The sequence below is a fragment of the Trichosurus vulpecula genome, chromosome 1, assembly GCF_011100635.1.
Source record: "Trichosurus vulpecula isolate mTriVul1 chromosome 1, mTriVul1.pri, whole genome shotgun sequence".
Classification (NCBI taxonomy): domain Eukaryota; kingdom Metazoa; phylum Chordata; class Mammalia; order Diprotodontia; family Phalangeridae; genus Trichosurus; species Trichosurus vulpecula.
Window position 1 is genome coordinate 276,933,387 of NC_050573.1, and position 19,808 is coordinate 276,953,194.

A 19,808-nucleotide genomic window follows, 5' to 3' on the forward strand; every position below is an offset into this window, starting at 1 on the left:
AGAGAAATCATAAGGGACTTACTAAAGTTGAACTGTTTTGTTTACATTCCTACATGAAAAAATAATGTGTGTAATTCATGAGACCTTTCTCAGTATTAGGGTAGTTGAAGGGAATATACATATATATTGATAGAGGGCACAGGGTGAGTAGAATATGAAGGGATGATATCTAAAAAAATAAAATAAATTTAAGGGGTGAAAGAGGAATGGTATTGAGAGAGGGAGAAAGGGAGAGATAGAATGGGGTAAATTATATCACATAAAAGTGGCAAGAAAAAGCAGTTCTGTTGGAAAGGAAGAGGGGGCAGGTGAGGGGGAATGAGTGAATCTTGCTCTCATCAGATTCAACTTGAGAAGGGAATAACACACACACTCAATTGGATATCTTACTGCACAGGAAAGTAAGGGGAAGAGGATAAAAAAGGGGGATGATAGAAGGGAGGGCAGATACCAAACACTTTCGAAAAGGGACAGGGTCAAGGGAGAAAACTGAATAAAGGGGGACAGGATAGGATGGAAGGAAATATAGTTAGCCTTTCACAACATGAGTATTGTGGAAGTGTTTTACATAATGATACATGTGTGACCCATGTTGAATTCCTTGCCTTCCTAGGGAGGGTGGGTGGGAAGGGAAGAGGGGAGAGAATTTGGAACTCAAAGTTTTAAAAGCAGATGCTCAAAAAAAAAGTTGTTTTTGCATGCAACTGGGAAACAGGATATATAGGGAATGGGGCATAGAAATCTATCCTGCCCTACAAGAAAGTAAGGTGAAAGGGGATGGGGGGTAGTGGGGTGACAGAAGGGAGGGCTGACTGGGGAACGAGGCATTCAGAATATATGCCATCTTGGAATGGGGGGGAGGGTAGAAATGGGGAGAAAGTTTGTAACTCAAAATCTTGTGGAAATCAATGTTGAAAAGTAAAATATTAAATAAAAATGATAAAATTCAAAGAAATTGTGGGTCAGACAGCAAAGTGCTATAATAACAGAAGTTTGGGGTTATTAATGAGGAATATCAAAAATGGAAAAGCTCAGTAGTAAAAATGTGTCAAGTTGGTGTTCAGCAAAGTCCAGGGGAGAGAATTACTCTCATCTTTTAAGATGGAAATAACCCTAACAGGGAGGACAATTCATCTAATTATCATGGCTTAATGGAAATCAAGAATATCTGAACCCTTCTGCTCTAATATCATCCCACCAAACAACTGTCTAGTCTATAATTTGGTCCGTTAGGTGAATATACTTACCTTGATAACAAGATTTAAAGCCAGGAGGAAGAAATGGCCTGTGCAAATGTCCACTACTCTATTCTGCCAAGTAGAGTTCTCGTTATAAATTCACAAATCAGCACATAGTTTATGAGGCAGTTTTTTTTTTAATTTGGTCACCTTTAATCAATTCCCAGAATCTGATCAGCTGTGGATGAACTATCAGTCAACCTGTCAACAAGCATTTATTCTGTGCCAGTTACTATGCTAAACACTGGGGATACAAAGAAAGGCAAAAACAGTCCCTGCCCCCAAGGCGCTTGAATTCTAATGGACAAAGCAATATGTAAATGAAAGGCATACACAACATTAACATACATATAGAGTAACCTTAGGGGAAAATGTTCTAGAAGGGGGAGTATCAAGAAATTCCTTGGGCAGAAGGATGTGTTGGTGATGAGTCTTGAAAGAAGTGAGGCAAGTTAAGAGGCAGAGGAGGGGAGCATTCTATACCTGTCTAAAGGCACAAAGACAGAAGTGGAGGGTCATGTTTGAGGTATGGCAAGTAGGCCAGAAGCTGGAACAATATGAAGGAGAGTAACATGTAAGAAGACTGGAAAGGTAGAAAGGGATTAGGTTGTGAAGGGCTTTAAATACCAAATTCAGTTCAGTAGTTTTTTAGTCATGTCTGAGGCTTCATGACCCCATTTGGGGTTTTCTTGGTAAAGATAGTGGAGTAGTTTGCCATTTCCTTCTCCAGCTCATTTTATAAATGAGAAAACTGAGGCAAACTGAGTTAAGTAACTTACCCAAGGTCACACAGCTAGTAAGTGCCTGAGGTCACGTTTGAACTCCAGGACTATGAATCTTCCTGACTCTAGGCCTGACATTCTACCCACTGTGCCACTTAGATGTCATAAATGGCAAACAGAGGACATTATATTTGATCTTGGAAGTAACGGAGCCAATAGAATTTATTGGGCGAGGGGAGTGACAGAGTCAGATCTATGATTTAGGAAAATCATTTTTGGAGGTATGTAGAAAATAGATTATAATGGAGAGAAATCTGCAGTAGGAAAACCAAATATGAAACTATTGCAATAGATGAGGCGAGAGATAAATGCCTAAATTATGATGATGGATGCATGAGAAAAGTAGAAAGATGTCGCAAAGGTAGAACCAATGAGATACTGTAACAAGTGTGAGGGTATCACAAGGAAAAGATAAAAGTATTCAGGACTAAGCCTTGAAGGGTACCCCATGGTCAGCAGATCTGACATGGTTATACATCTAACAAAGGAGAGGGAGAAAGGCAGGGGTTAGGGTGGAGAGAATAAGCAATTACATAGTACCTACTACGTGCCTGGCACTATGCTAAGCATTTTACAAAGAGAGAACCAAGAGAGATCTGTGTCGCAAAAAAATCTTAGAGAGAAGGTGATTAACACTATCGAAGGCTACAAAGAGGTAAGGAACAATGAAGACTCAAAAGAGATCACTGACAACTTTGGAGAAATGATAAAATAAAGTTTCTACACCTACAAAGTAAGGCTAAAACCCTGGTACCATGAGGACCTACCCAAAGTAAAGACATTTCAGTAATCTTGATTCTGAAAAGGCCTGCTCAACTCTGTCATTTTATCTATAGCAATGTTCATGTAAAGAAACCTGTTATAAAGTTAGCCTTTCTTGAGATAAGTTATCATTTAATTAGTTCAGTCTGAATAGAAATAATGATAAAAGCCTTAAAATTTGAATTATACCTATTTCTTTTAACTTCCGTCACTTTATAAACTATAATGTTCATATATTTTCAAGCCTTTAAAGAACAGACCAGCTTTATGAATAGTTCTTAATTCTCAAAAATCTACTGCATGAAAACGATAAGACAATCACTTTGAAAAATAAGTTTAATAATGCCAGACTGATATTATCAGTCTAAAGCCTATTGATAGGAGCAGTTGAACAGAATAGATGTTATAATCTAAAACTAATCATTTACATGAAAACTGATATTGTCTATAATTAGGTCATCCATTTAAACTCCCTGTGTGATATGTCATTATCTACCTCAAAAATTATTTCTACAAGACCATAAAATGAGTTAAGTATATAATTTACAATTCTCACTTGTGACTCTAGTATCCAAGGGATTTAGCTGTGGTAATTTTCAGACTCATCTAAAGAGTAAAAAGGTATCAGTACTGTTTGAGATCACATGTTGCCCTTTGCCAATTATTATAAAAGAAAAAAAATCTACTAATATATCTCAACATATAACCCACTAACATGCAACGTACTATAACTAGGAAATCATTTCGTACCTGAGAAATGACAGAATATCACAGGACAGCCCATGATAAAGAGGCCAGAATATTAATCCCAGCCACCTGCAGTGCGATTTTATGGGGCCTGCCCATGTTTAGTACAGGTGTGGAAATTGACATAAATGCTTTAACTAAAGCATTTGTGTCGATTTCTGTGCTTGTGGTGGACACAGACAGGCCGCATGGGGGCGCATGGCCCATGTCTTGGACAGCCCTGCAATAGATGATTTCCCTTCATGTGATTTTCTTCCCAAGAGTGCTAGGCCTGGAGTCAGCAAGACTCATCCTCCTGGGTTCAAATCTGGCCTCAGACATTTACTAGCTGTGTGATCCTGGGCAAGTCACTTAACCCCATTCGCCTCAGTTTCCTCATCTGGAAAAAAAAAACGAGCTAGAAAAGGAAATGGCAAACCATTCCAGTGTCTTTGCCAAGAAAACCCCAAATGGAGTCAGGAAGAGTAAGACATGACTGAACAACAATCATTTAAAGTTTTTTTTTGTTAATGTCTCACTAGTAAAATTCAATTTTGCACAAGTTGGCATTTCTGCTTTATGTCACTGTCATAGTTGCATCATAGAGATAGTGAGGCATGGCTGACAGAAAGCTAGGTTTAGACTCTGAAAACTGGCTCTGTGGCCATGGGTGAAGCATTTAACTGCTCAGTACCTCCAAGCAACTCTCTGAAACGTTGCAAATGATTTGCCCACCTAGGTGAGTGGAGGGAACTTCCACACCAGCAGTTCCCCACACTGATGACATCACAGGTTCAAACCACTTTTAACTTTACCTCCCAAAAATATGGATCACAACATTAGGATTTTATAACACAAAGGAGCAGAAACAAACGGTGATTTCTGGACCCCATCTGCTCAAGTCTTCAATTGTTCAATGTTGTTGCTTTTGGGTCATTTCAGTTGTATCCAACTCTTCGTGACCCCATTTGGGGATTTTTTGACAAAGATAGTGGAGTGGTTTGCCATTTCCTTCTCTGGCTCATTTTATAGATGAGGAAACTGAGGCAAACAGGGTTAAATTACTTGTCCACGTCATATAGCTAGTAAATGTCTGAGGCCAGATTTGATTTGTTACTTTGGTAACACTTTTCATTTTCTCCTGCCATGGCTTATGCTGCTCAACAACAAAGAAAATTAAATAATTTATGGAGATTATGTGTAGGTTATGATTTCAAATTTGTTTTCCACTGCTACAGAAACAATGCAGCCGTTATCAACATAAACCCAGGCTATCAGGGTTGAGAAGCACCATATGAAGCCATAATTCTCCCCTAATATTTTTGCTTTCTAAAATAGGATGAGAGAAATTATATTAACTTCTGGGTCCTGGCTCCCTGCCATATTCATCTCAGAGCAAGTAAGTGTCAAAGTTTCATGCATAAAGGTGTTATTAGGTATGCCACAGCTGGAGTATGTGTCAGTGAGAAAAAGTACAGTGATATTTATTTGGGGGATTTTATTTCCTTTCAAGTTTCATATTCAAGGCCATTGTTCTTGAGAGGAAAAGAGTGGGTGGCTGCTACAGCAAAGCTCAGCACTTTAAACACTTCCCCACAGGGATGCAGGTGATTAGTACCTCACCCAACAGTTCACCAGTGAATAAACTTAGGACAACAGGCCAGAAAACATGGAGGACAGAGAAGCAGAGAAGTAAGTAGAGAGGAGCATACCTGAGCCAGAGTAGAATAAAGAACCTTCCATTCTGAAGATGAAATTATTGTATTTTATATATGAAATATTTCCTAAGGAAATATTTTCCTGCTTCTAGTTGACTGTTCTTTTTTTTAATGTAAGATATATTTTAAATTTGTTTATTTATCTTTGGGTTTTGTATTACTTTTATAACTAGATAGATTTTTTCCTTCCCCAGAAACCTGTATCGCAACAAAAAATTTTTAAAAAGATGGGACAGAGGAGAGAGGGTAGGAGGAATGGAAGAAGGTAGGTAGAGAGGGGGTGGGAAAGACAAAGAGAGAGAGAGAGAAAGAGAGAGAGAGAGAAAGAGAGAGAAAAAGAGACACACACACAGAGACAGGGAGACAGACAGAGAGAGACAGAGAGAGACACAGAGACAGAGAGACATAGAGAAACAGAAAGAGACAGAGAGGCAGAGACAGAAAGAGCCATATCTAACCAACAAACAAAGCTGACTGATAGTCTTAAAGTCCCATGGACTCTTTGCTGAAAGTTACTGATTCAAAGCAGGTGGTGGGAAATTATCTCAGAAAAAAAATTTCCTGGTGATGGAAGGATGTGTGAGCAGGCGAAATGTAAGTAAATATAGTAATATGCAACATAGTTATAATAACAAGCCAGATGCAAACCCAGAAATTCCTATTTATGTTTGTGCACACTAGACACAAATTAGAGATGGCCTACTTAAAGAAATGGGAATAAAGTAGAGAGGCAGAATTGAGATAATATGAACACACGAAAAATACGGAAGCCGGCCAAATGAGGGCTACTGACAGAACAAGGCACTGTTACCTGAGCTTTCCCGTAACGAGCTCGTGGACTCTGTGGGTACTTGTGCACGAGTTCTTCAAAGGCATTCATAGCATCCTCAATTTTTCCCTGATGGGGAAGAAGAATTTATTTTAAGTTTCATATGCAATACAGTAAAATGTTACCTTTTTGGAAAGAAGGAGCGGACTTATGATTCCATCAATATAAGGAAATCCTAGGGTCAAAACTCCCTTCACGGATGCACATTGGCAACTCATTAGAGAGATGCCTCAGGCTACCAAGAAATTAAGTGAATCATTCATGTTGAAATAGCTATTACATATCGGAAGGAGGATTTGTACCCAAGTCTTTATGACTCTGAGGCTGGCCCTCTGTCCTTGCTGACATCAATATTGTTGTTCAGTTGTATCTGAATCTTCATGACTCCACCTGGGGTTTTCTTGGCAAAGATACTGGAAGGGTTTGCCATTTCCTTCTCTAGATCATTTTTTTTCCCGATGAGGAAACTGAGACAAACAGGGTTAAGTGACTTGCCCAGGGTCACATACCTAGTAAGTGGCTGCAGCCAGATTTGAACTCAGGATGATAAGTCTTCCTGACTCCAGGCCCAGTACTCTATCCAATGCACCATTTAGCTGCCCCATTATTGCATGTGGACTAAAATAGTTATTTAATATGCTTCTCAGAAGTCTAAGTATGGGAAAACCAGTGACCAAACTATGGAGTCTAGAGAAGGAACCAGGGAGTAATGATATTACTGTATGATCTCGGCACATAACCAAGTGATGTTATGGGCATGTCCCAGTTTCATTTTTGGAACAATTAAGCAAGAGAATTTTCCTTGGCTTTTTTAGCACCTGTCTTTGTGTCCCTAAACCCTCTGCTTACATGAACGACATCATTTCTCTTACTGTGTCCCAACCAATGGCAAATCTAATAAACACCAAAATTCTGGCTGGACATATGCCATGCTGGATATCACCAATCAACAGTGTAGGTAATTGTTACCTAAAACGAAATGTTCAAATGTGGAAAATAACATTTTATGATCACTAATAGATTTCACTCACCTGGGCAGCTTATTAATGTTGAGGAATTTTGCTGTGTTGATTAAGCACATAATAAAATAATCTATACTTTAGTCAATGTTCACATATTCCAGTATTTCAGATTTGGAAGCAACCTCAGAGGCCAGCTAGTTCAACCCATGCTCAAACCGCAATTCTCTCTTCAATACCCCCAAACAGTGGTCATCTGCCCTCCACTCAGGGTCCACTAGTGATAGCGGAATTCACAGCCTGCCAACCCCACAGCAGCCTATAATTATTGGGAAATTTTCTTTTAAAGAGTGAAAATTTCTTTCTTTCTAGCTTCTACCCATCACCAGTTCTGTCTCTGGTTGAAAAGTATTTATATCCTACTTTATAACTATTCACTGACTAGAAAGTGAGAAATTCCTTTAAATTGCTGGAAATATGGTTTCTGCTTTATGAGTTTTAAATATAATCATATCTAAGAGTTTTATCTAAGAATAAGAATTTAAACTTGGATATGAGAACATTAATAAAGACAGAAATAACTACAAGTGTATCACTTTTAAGAGGGAGATTTATTCCTAAAAAGTTACTTTAAAACCATCCATTTAGTGAACAAATCTCCCAGTGATTTACTTTAATATTTCAAACACCTTTCCATGGAAAATGTTTTGGAGAAATACTGTTTGTTGTTAATATGTTTCGGATCTCTAAAAATTAACAAGAATTTTCATAGAATCAACTTTCCGAAGTATGGAGAACCTACTCATTGCCTACTTATAGTGGACAACACTGGCATGCTCCACCATCCTACAAACACAATGTACCCCCAGAAGCCATCCCACAAAGGGGATGATGGGGAGCAGCAGCTTAAATAACACTGAGGTCAACTGGATATAAATACAGATCTTTCACATTCAAGTCTTTCCAGTCCTTTAGGAGTTAATGTGACTGAAATAAATACATCCAAAGTCATGGTAGCTAGATGACACAATGAATAGAGCACTGGACCTGGAGTTAGGAAGACCTGAATTTAAAACCCTATCTCAGACACTGAGATATCTCAAGCTGTGTGACCCCAGGTAAGTCATTTAACCTGTTTGCCTCAGTTTCCTCTTCTGGGTGATGATAATAATAATAATATTGACTTGAGGACCCTGGGAACGATCAGAAACATATTTTGCCCTAGTACTTCATTTGAACCTTAATAGAGAATGAGCCTTAGTTCATTGATTAACTAAACCACAGCTTATTTGAATAAATATCATTTGTGTCTATGTCTGAAATTATGTTGATCTGAATAGAAAATACTATCTTTATTAACATAATTAAGAAATTTAGTGAGACTGGTAATTCTGTTAACAGTCTAAGATCAGTGTTATTTCTGAGAGAAGACATATAACTGCGCTAATTCTTCCTACAGGAAAAGTCGCTGTCTCAGTTTCTCCAATGTAAAATGTAGATAATAATCAGACCTATCTCCCAGGTAGGGAGGTATCTCTAAAATGAGACATTTATAAAGCACTTAGTGCAGTTCCTGGCATATAGTAAGCATTTAATAAATACTTCTTTTCTTCCTCATTTTACAGATGAAGAAGAATCATAGAGGCAAAGTGGGATAAAGCCTATGGTATTAGACCTAATTAGCAATAACTAAAAGCAGGATTTGAACCTGACTCCGATTTTTGCCACTACACTACATTTTCTCACAGCATTTTGATGCCTACAGTAGCAATGTGAGATCTATGCAATCATTTTTTTTTGGAGGGGGGAAGGCAGGGCAATTGGGGTTAAGTGACTTGCCCAAGGTCACACAGCTATTAAGTGTGTCAAGTGTCTGAGACCAGATTTGAAGTCAGGTCCTCCTGACTCCAGGGCCAGCGCTCTACTCACTGAGCCACTTAGCTGCCCCTAGAGATCTATGCAATCTTATAGTTAGTTGGGCGAAAAAGTTGGGGCTACAACTCAGGTCTCACAACCCTCAATCCAGGGTTCTTTCTACTACACCACAGGATCTCAGATATAACATCATCATCATCATCATCAACAATGAAACAACAAATATACATCTCTGAGCTAAACAAGAATGCAAACCTACCTTTTTCCGTAGTTTCTCTGCAGCATCAAGTTCGGATTTAATAGTCTTGTCAAACTTGTTTAAAAGTTTGGGTTTCTTTTTCTTAGCTGAAAGAAGATGAAAGAAAAAGCATGTTTCTAATTTCAAAGTCCAGTAGTAGCTAGTGGGGAAAGGCTTTATTTGGAGAGAGAAATCACAGGCAAAATTTTTAAGAGTCGGCCTAGGATAGTGGTTCACAACCTGTGGTCCATGAATATGTGCATGAGTTTCATTTTGATCACTGCATTTCAATAGAATTGACTTCTTCTGTAATCCTTTGAATCTAATTTTATGCATATAAAAATGTTATTCTGAGAAAGGGTCCACAGGCTTCAGACTGTCAAAAGAGTCAGTGGCTCCCAAGATATTAAGGATCCCATACTGAGAGACTGCACTTAAAAAAGCAACCTCTCTCCTGGTTCACCTTCTAAAATGTCCTCACCAGTCCACAAAGTATTGTTTTCCACAGACGGGGGAACTCTGACATAAATCAGGAAATTATTAGGAATAACAGCTCTCGTGAATCTTGGGCAGAACTCATGAAATGGTGCGTTGTTCTTTCAGTGTTTGACTTAACAATCACGAACAATTACCTAACCTCAGAGTTAAGCAGGGCCTCAGAAGCCAAATCTAGTCCAAAAGGGACCTAAATACAAATCTCCCCTACAATATAACCCAACAGGTGGGTTGGCCAGCTGGCCTTTGCTTGAGGACCTGGACTAAAGAGAACTCTGCTGCTTCCAAAGGTACTCTATTCTCCTTTCTAATAGCTCAAAGTTTTTACTGACTAGGAAGACTTCAGTCCTTCAGGACCATCAAATCCAATCCCCTAGTTTTACATTTGAAACACAGGGAGTCTGCCCTCTCACATATTCATGATGCACTGAAAAGAAGAGCAATAAGATCTTCAGATTTTTATCTGAATTTATCTAGTTTATCAGAGAAAAGGGATGCTGCTAAAGAAAAATATCTAGAAAGTGATACATGTAATGATAATGATATTGATAGCTCTTTAAAGTTTGTAAAGTACTTTACATGATTTCAGCTAAGCCTCCATATCACCAAGGCAAGATCCACAATATCGATGGTGACCATGAATATGCCTGTATAGTTCAGAATTGCAAAATATAAGAGACTCTCTATATAGAAGTCAGAATCAGTAAAACATTTATTCAGGCACCAGAGGATCAAATCCCAAAACCAGTAAGTCCACTTCAATGTAACAGCAAGGAAATTAAAACACCATATCACAGCAAGGAGTGAAGCCATCCTGTAACTTTCCCCTCTGCTAGGGCCTTCCCATAAACACTCACTCAGGAATCCTAATGGCTTGCCTGCATCCTCTCCTCCCGCAGTTCTCAGAGCCCTTCAAGTTTACTCTCTGCCCTTGCAGTTCTCTCTCTCTCCTTGGGCTGAATTCTGAGTTTAATGGCTACCCTCAGGGTAGATATACTCTTCTTAGGGCCCTTAGGGCTTCATATCTAATCAGCAAAAGGGTGTAGGCCTGTCTACAAGCAAGTCTCCCCTAATCAAGCTTCCCTTAACTAACTCTACCTGAGGCCTATTAAATCAGCAGGGGAAGATCTTTAATCAGGATTAGCACCACAGCCTCTGAACAACTTTCTGAGGTGCTACAGTTATTGACAAAGGAAGCTGAAGCTAGGAGAGATGAAGTGATTGATTTGTCCAAGGTCACACAGGTAGTAAGTGACCAAGGTGGGAATTAAACACAAGCCTTTCCTGACTCCAAGTCCAGAATTCTATCCATTATACTATCTTACCTCTTCACACATGAGATCCCTTTTACCAGTTGCAAAGGGAATAGAATCAGGGAATGGATGTCTCTGTAGATGATAGTAACTGATAATTCTATAGTACTTTAAGTTTTGCAAAGTACTTTACATATATTACCTCATATGACCTTCACACCAACACTCCTTGTTACTCTCTGCTCTCTAGGTTTTTGAGACACCACTATCTCTCTCTTCTGGTTCTCCTTCTACCTCTCTGACCACTACTTCTGTCTCCTTCACTGGATCCTTTTCCTCTCCTTCTAACCATAGGTGTCCCTTAGGGTTTTGTCCTAGGCCCTCTTCTCTTCTCCCTCTATATTACTTCACTTAATGATCTCATCAGCTCCCATAGATTGAATTACCATCTCTATGCTGATGCTTCTCAAATCTACCTTTCCTACCCTAATCTTTCTGCTGACCTCCAATCTCCTATCTCCAACTGTCTTTCAGACATCTCAAATAGATATTCAGTAGATAACTTAAAACTAAATATGTCCAAAACAGAACTCATTATCTTTCCCCCAAATACAACCCCAACCCTACTTTTCCTTTTACCATAGAGGGCAATACCATCACCCCACTGTCTCAGGTTCACAACCTAGGAGTCATCTTGGGTTTCTCATTATCTCTCACCTCCCCATATCCAAGCTGTTATCAAGGCCTGTCAACACCTCTGTAACATCTCTGCAACTATATTTTTGCAACATCTCTCAAATAAGTCTCCTCCTCTCTCCTCTGACACTGCCACCACTCTAAGGTAGGCCCTCATAACCTCAAGCCTAGACTATTTGCATTAGCCTACAGGGTGGGTGTGCCTGCCTCAAATCTCTCCTTACTATAATCCATCCTTTGACCACTAAAGTGGCCTAAAGCACAGATCCAACCATGCCACCTCCCCATTCAATAAAATTCCACCAACCATGTCACCTCCATTCAATAAAATTCCAGTGGTTCCCTACTGCCTCCAGAGTTAAACACAAAATCCTCTATTTGATTTTCAAAGCCCTGTATAACTCAGCCAGTCTTTTCATACCTTACTCACAAACACATACTGTGACACTGGCCTCTTGGCCTGTTCCACAGTCAAGTCATTCTATCTCTTGGCTCTAGGCATTCTCTCTGGCTGTCCCCCATTCCTAGAGTGCTTCCCTCCTCATCTCTGCCTCCTGGATTTCTCTGCTTCCTTTAAGTCTCAAACTAAAATCCCATCTTCTACTGGAAGCCTTCTTGATTCCTTACAATCTCTTTTAATTCCAGTGCCTTCCCTCTGTTAATTATATCCTATTTATCCTGTATATAGCTTGCTCTGTATAGATTTGCTTGCGTGTTGTCTCCCCGATCTGACTAAGTTCCTTGAGGGCAGGGACTGTCCTTTGCCCCATTTTGTGTCCCCATCACTTAGCACAATCAATGCCTGATACACAGTAGATGTTTCATAAAAGTTTATTGATTAAACTCTGTGAAATAGGTGCCATTATCATCCCCATTTTAAAAATGAGGGCGTGAAGGCTGAGAAAGATTAAATGACTTGCTCAGTGTCATGCAGCTGTGTTTGAAGTGGTATATGAACTCAGGTCTTCTTGACTCCCAAGTCCAGTGCTATGTCAAGCTACCTATTTAACAACTAGCATTTAGGTTGTCCTTTAAAGTTTACATGGTTAGAAAAGGCTTTCCCCTTCTCCCACTGGTGAGTTCCTCCTTGGGATATCATTTTGGGGAAGGGCCCAGGCCAGTCCTCCTTAATTCTTCTCCCTGATCTGCTTCTGACTCTGGACTTGGCCACCGTGCATCTGCTTTTCGGCTTCCTTTCAGAAGTTGTCTTCCCCTTTATGACATAAGCTCTCTAAGGGCAGGGACTGCGTTTCCTTTTTGCTTATATTTGTATCTCCTGATCTTAGCACAGTTCCTGGGCCGCAGTAAGCATTTAAGAAATGTTTGTTGGCTGCCTGACTTTCCTGATAGCAACCTTGTGATGGAGATAGTGCAAGGATAAATATTCCTCTTTTACAGAGACGGACTCAAAGAAATTCAGTGGCCCACTACACAGAGCTAGTTTGTGTTGCAGCTGTCATTCAGCTGGAGGTCTCCTGATCAATACTCTTTCCTCTATGCCCAAAATACTGAAGCTTATTAGGATGATTCAATCACGACAACTCATTTTTATAGCACCTCCCAGCTTGGAAGTGCTTTCCTCACAAAAATTCTATGATGTCAGTTTAATTTTTTAAAAGTTTAAGTCATTTGAGTTGTACAAATATAAACGTGTGTGTATGGGGCGGAGGGGGGGGAAGAGTGACAGAGAGAGAGAGACAGAGAGAGAGAGAGAGAGAGAGAGAGAGACAGATAGATATTAAATGTCTTTAAAGTTTGATCCTAAAGGGGGAAAAATAGAGGATTTTTTCTTTATAAACAAACATATTCATTGGAACTTTTTAATATGGGAAACGTCTTGTCAGAAATTGTGGATCTTATGCCTGACAGCTTTCATTCAGATAGACATACAACAAGCTTCACTTGCAGTTCCTTCTGTTGACATTTATGCTGACAGACACTTCCGCATTAGCAAAATGATCAAACGGAAGACTCAACTCATTGCTGAGATGACAAGACATTAAATCCCACAACTGTAAATCTGTATATCTCAGTGAAGTGTCAAGTTAATTCATTCTCCAAATCTTCAGTATATTTGGTAGCATAAAAAAGAACAAAGAAGCAGCCGAAAACTGTTATGATTTACTATTCTAAACCTCTGCCAGCAACAAACAAATTTTTATATTTTGGTATACTTGTGGCAAAAAATGTTAAAAGAATAGCAAAATAATTAAATCAGGAAAATATAGCAAGAATATCTATTGTTTTAATTCTTTTTGAAAATCTTTCTAAAATGTATTTATCCATTTTTTTCCTGCCTTGATAAGCATAACAGAGTGAATATAAATGAATCTTTACTGATTTGAAGGTCTTAAGTGCTTTGGGGCCATTATGTTAAATGTTGACTATAACTGTACAATAACGTAGAGGTGTGAGAGTATGGGAAGTATAGGCTGAATATGATGACCCTAGACATATCTCAGAAAGTATCTGCCTTTTTGTTGTTGTTGTTAAAAAAAAAAAAAGATCTTAATGTGTTTTGCTGTAGTCCATCTCTTCCCCTTAACATAAAGTGTTGAAAAAATTCCAACTGAGAATTAAAATTTAAAATTCAACAACTACTTAGCAACATTGTGTCAGGGAGCTGTAACTAGAGCAGGGCCACTGGGGCTTTGAGCTGGGTGGTTCGTAAATTTGGAGGTCAAGGACCGCACATGGCATACTCCTCTCATTCCCCTCACAAGCTCTTCTATCGCATAATAATTCACTTTGCTGAGGGGGAAAAATGGTTAAAGAATGTTATCATCCAGACAGTGATATGCAGGGGAATCACTGAGCTAGTTCAAGAGCTGAACAGAAGGAGAAGAAAGGCTAGATTTCTTTTGGGGAATATGTGCAGCAATTTTAATGTTGCCATGACACATTCTAAACAAAATTCCACCACTAATCTTGTGATACTTCACGGCTATGATCATGAAACACTAACATCTCCAAAGAATCAACACTGTGGTGTGCAATGGGTGAGATATACATGTGAACAGACTACAGTCTATTGCCACTGATGAGTGTAATAGAAGAAGTGACATAAAAGATACACGGAGGATATGTGACTGGAAAGGAAGGTAGACCACTTGTGTCAAGAGTGAAGGAGACAATAAGCCTAAGGACAGTCAATGTACAGAACTGGCAATCACACTACATTAAAAGACTTACGGAAAAAATTCCAGCACACTGGACATACTCTTTTCTGGAAGATTTATGGAAGCACAAAAGCAATCAGTCAGATATTCAATAAACATTTATTAAGCACTCACTCCGTGTCAGACACTGTGCTAAGTGCTGGCAATATGAAGAAAGGAAAAAGACAGCTCCTGTTCTCATGCAGCCCAATCTAATGGGGGAGACAACACGCAAATAATGAAGTACAAGCTATCCGCAGGATAAATTGGAAAGATTCAACAGAAAGAAGGCACTAGAATTAAGAGGGTTCAAAAAAGGCTTCCTATAGTTGGTGGGATTTTAGTTTGGACTTGAAAGAAGCCAGGAGGAAGAGATGAGGAGGGAAAGCATTTCAGCCTTGGGGGAAATGCCCACAATCTGGATATGAAGTATCTTGTTAGAAAAACAGAAAGGTGGCCAGTGTCGCTGGATCTCAAAGTATGGGTAAGAAGGTGATGAATGAGGTGCAATCCCTACTGTTGCAAGGGGACACCGACAATAGTGAGGAGACTAGAGATGCATTGAAATAGTATTAAAAACAAATAGTATTATTAAACATAGTCTCTAAATCATTAACTGTGATAGGTCCCTGGGTAATTTAAAAGGGACAGAAGTAGCTTCTCTGAAAATGTTTTCTTATCTATAAGATGGAACTTAGGATTTAAAATCTCCTGCTGTTTTTTCTTTTTTTTTTTAAATAAGAAGCTGACAAGATGGAGGGAGTATGAGGATTAATGAAAGAAATTAAACTATGGAAGTTTAGTATTAACATAATGAAAGAAAACAGAATGGGTGTGCCACTTAACTGCTTGTGTGAGCTCACAGGGTCACTTTTCCTATTTGAACATTGATTTACTTATATGTGAATATAAAAGGGCTGGAATGACCTCTAAGATTCTTTTCTTGTACTCTCCGGACTTTTAGTTAAGATCCACCCCCACACCCATATAGTATTTTTGGCATTTGGGAGAGTACTAGGTAAACATTGGAAATGATCTTAACCAGAACGAAATGTTTACAACTGAATAAAGAAGACAAATGTCGTCAAGGAAAATATGCTCAGATAAATATTATAATTAGCAGCATGCACAGAGGCAAAGTGCCCATCACCTGGGGATGATAGGACTAAAAATTTCTTCAGGAGGCAATCCGGGTTTCATGGAAAGGAGGAACATGGTTCATAGAAAAGAAGAGAGGAACACGTGAGTAGAGGCCTCATGGTGGCAAAGAGAAATCCCTACACAAGAGGTAGTAAAATAACCAACCTAAATGAAACATTTTGTGGACTCAGCATAGCAAGTGAGAAGAGCTAAGAGACTCTTAGCTAATAGAAAGTTGCTGAGGCTGTGGTATTCTGAATATAAGATTCAGGTGCACCTTATTCATTCATTTATTTATTTATTTTGGGGCATACTGTACATGGTAATTAGGAGCCACATTAATACTGCATTTGGATTGGCAGAAGGAAAAGAAAATATCCAACTGAACTTACTGCTAGCCCAATTCATGGAAGCCATTTTAATGATGGCCAGGTTGATTTTTACCATTCTAATGTTTATCTAAATCTAGCTGGTTTATCATCCAAAAAATAACGGGAAACAAGAGAGACTTGACAATCCCTTTCCATTTGAAATAATATTTGTAAAAGGCCTTTACAAACTTTAAAGCCTCTCTAAGTGACAGCTAATGAACTATTACAATCTTTGTAGAATGTAAGTTCCTTTACTATCATTATTATTAATAAGGGGGAAGAATGGGCTCTGCTCTCAAGGAGCTCCCATTCTAATTTTATTAGTTATTAATTGGCTAATGTTATTAATAGTGAACTATTAGAACAGCTGCTTGATATTTGCTTTTTCCTTCCTTCATTCTTTTAAGGGCTTACTATATGCCAGGCTCTGAACTCGATGTTGTAGACACAAGGAAGGGGGAAAAGCATTATGTACCAAACACTGTGCTAAATGCCTCACAAATATTATCTCATGCGATCCTCACAACAACCTGGGGAAGTAGGTGCTATTAAATGCATTGACATTTGAGGAAACTGAGACAGCTAGATTAAGTAACTTGCCATACTGGTCATATGGACAGCAAACATCTAAAGCGTCTGAGGCAGTATTTGAACTCAGATCTCCAGGTCCAGTGCTCTCTCTACTTCACCACCTAGCTGCCACTTAATAAATGTTAATTAACTATACACACACACACACACACACACACACACACACACATATATACATACATATATAGTTTTAAGGTTCACAAAGTCTGTTAAATACGTTATCTTATTTGAGCCTAACAGCAATTATGTGAGGAAGGTGCTATTATTTACTCCATTTTTACAAATAAAGAAACTGAGGCAAACAGATTAAGTGACTTGCCCAGGGTCAAACAGATATTAGTGTCTGAGACTTGATTTGAACTCAGGTCTCCCTGACTCCAGATGCAATACTCCATCTATTTGAATCCCTAGAACCTAAACTTATTATTTTGCCCACATTAGGCATGCAATTAATGTTTGTTAAATTGAATGTGTCAAGAGTTGGAATGATTTCGGCAGCAATGTGTCAAATAGTTCCACCTAAAGAGTAGGTGGTAGAACTGAAATGGGGGAGAGGGGGAGAGGTCTTGCTCTCTTCTATTACCAGACCCTTTCGAATAGTGTTCTCTGCATTCATAGAAAATGGAATCATGCAAACTGAGAGCTGAAGGGTGGCTCTGACTTCAAGTATTGTAGGAGGTGTCCACTCCCAAACATCTCTGCCCTGTGGCCACGGAGTGATTGTCACCACTCAAAGGCCTTCAGGGAGAGAAAAATCACTACCTTACCCAAGACAGCCAAATCTCCTCTTGGATAGCTCAGATTACTGAGAATGCTTTCCTTAGAGACAGAAGGGGAGCTAGTTCAGGGAAGAGAGCACTGCGCCTGGAGTCAAGAAGACCTGATTTCAAATCCAGCCTCAGCTGTGTGACCTTGGGCAGTTCACTTAATTTCTGTCTGCCTCTGTTTTCATATCGGTAAAATGATGATAATATCTGTACCTACTTCGCAGGATTATTGTGAGATGCAAATGAAATATTTATAAAGTCTTAGCACAGTACTGGCACAAACTACGCACTATATAACTGCTAGCTACTTTTATTATTATCATCATTATGATTACTTATAATAAATAGACATCGATTTTGCATAATTTCCATCTATTCATTCTATGGGATGAATACAGCAAAGCAGTAAATACCTTTTCTACCTAATTATTCAAATACTTGAAGACAGCTTTCATATCCTTCTTAAACTTTCTCTTTCCTAAGCTAAAAATCCAAGTTATTTCAGTTGATTTTCATATGCCATGATATCTGGTCCCCTCACCTCACCAACCTGGCCACCTTCTTCTGGACACATGTCAGCTTGCCAAATGCCCTCCTTAAAATATTGGCTTGGAACCAGGCACAATCTTCCAGGGGTGGGGTCACTCCAGTGGAGCATGGCAGAACAGTCACTTCCCTCTTCTGGGCATCAGGCCTTGCAAAGCAGCCTGAGACCACATTCACCCTTTTGGTTGCTATGTCAACCGGCTGATTCACAAGGAGCCTGGAAACCACTAAAACAAGACATCTTTTTCACAGGAGCTACTGCCTAATCATGTCTTTTCCATATTTCATTTTTTATAACCTACAGAATGCAGGACCTTACATTTATCGCTGTTACATTTCATCTTATTAGATTCAGAATCTAGATTCTGACCTCCAACTATCAGTTCTCCCTTTCAGGTACAGGTCACCTGTAAATTCAGTAAGCAAGGCACTGATGCATTTATCCAAACCACTGACAGAATGTTGAAGAGAAAAGAACTAAAGCCAGAGTCCTGTAGGACATACTAGGTGTGAGACAAGAATTCACTGGGGAACACTTAGAGGGGAAAAAAATTTTCTCTGCCATCTGCCAGTAACAAGTGTATTGTTCTGACACTGGCTATGGGTGGTGGAAAAGCAGCAAAACAAGTGTTAATCATCTATTTGGCTTGTCTAAAAGCCTCTTCCCTCCAACACAGAATTATCAGGCTTTAATTTGAGGGTAAGGTGGGGATGGGGGTGTAATGGCAACCACACTGGCATACCCAGGTTGGCTGTTAATGCAGGTTCTTTTACCTGCCTTACTAAGGAAAGAGAGCTGTTTCAGGAGTCAACAGTCTTTTTTAATTAAACAAAATACAAACAGAGAATAAAACAGAGCACAGAAATAAAGACCAGCAGACAGGGCTCTACTCCTGAATCAAAGCTTTATATCCACCACTGAATTGAGAGAGCCTTTACCTCTGAGGAGTCAGGGAGCTCTGGACATAGGGCCACTCAGAGTCTCAATCAGGGAATCACAACATCTTTCTCATAAGCAAGCGCCCAAAGCAAAAAAAAAAAACCAAAAAAAACCCCAAAAAAACCAAACCTCTCACAATATATACTCTTTCAGCTAATAGGCTCAGTGTCTAATTAGAAACTAACAAAAGGTGTGTAAGCCTTCCTACAAGCAAACAGACTTCCCTTAATGGGCTCTACATGAGGCCTATTGATGGGCGGGGAAGAGCTTATTCCCCATTAACCTTACAGGGGGTTTAAACAGTGTGGTGCAATAGAAAACACACTTAGATTCAGAGAACACGGTTTGAGACTTGACTCAACACCTACCGGCTGTTATCCTTAGCATGAACCTCAGTCCCCACATCTATGAAATGAGATTATCAATATTTGTACTAGCTCTACAAATTTGTTATGAGAAAAAATGTTTAAAAAATCAATGCAATCTTATTAAGGGTTTGCTATGTGCCAAGTGATGGTGCTAGCCAGACAAAGACAAAAGTAAAACAGTCAATACCCTCAGGGAGCTTATAGTCTAATGGGAGAGAGATGACAAAAATTAATATTAGAGAATTACATTAATAACTAATTATTAATTTGTGATCCACCCTTTTCCTTTCATTTCTATTAAAGTCCAAGGTCCATTAGCCTCTGAAAGGCCTGGCTGAGGGATGAGATTTGTTCCT

At 39.1% G+C, this 19,808-nt stretch overlaps 1 protein-coding gene across 3 annotated transcripts in view; it reads right to left on the reverse strand.

Annotated features, from left to right (window-relative positions):
- The window catches only part of ASPH (aspartate beta-hydroxylase), a 260,009-nt gene that overhangs the window by 72,422 nt on the left and 167,779 nt on the right, over window positions 1-19,808 (reverse strand). For all 3 annotated transcript variants that reach the window (XM_036761811.1, XM_036761820.1, XM_036761803.1), the window contains 2 exons: window positions 9,149-9,234; window positions 6,038-6,124 (listed from right to left, as the gene is read on the reverse strand). In XM_036761811.1, coding sequence (XP_036617706.1) covers window positions 6,038-6,124; window positions 9,149-9,234 — 173 coding nt within the window. The remainder of the gene's footprint in view (window positions 1-6,037; window positions 6,125-9,148; window positions 9,235-19,808) is intronic.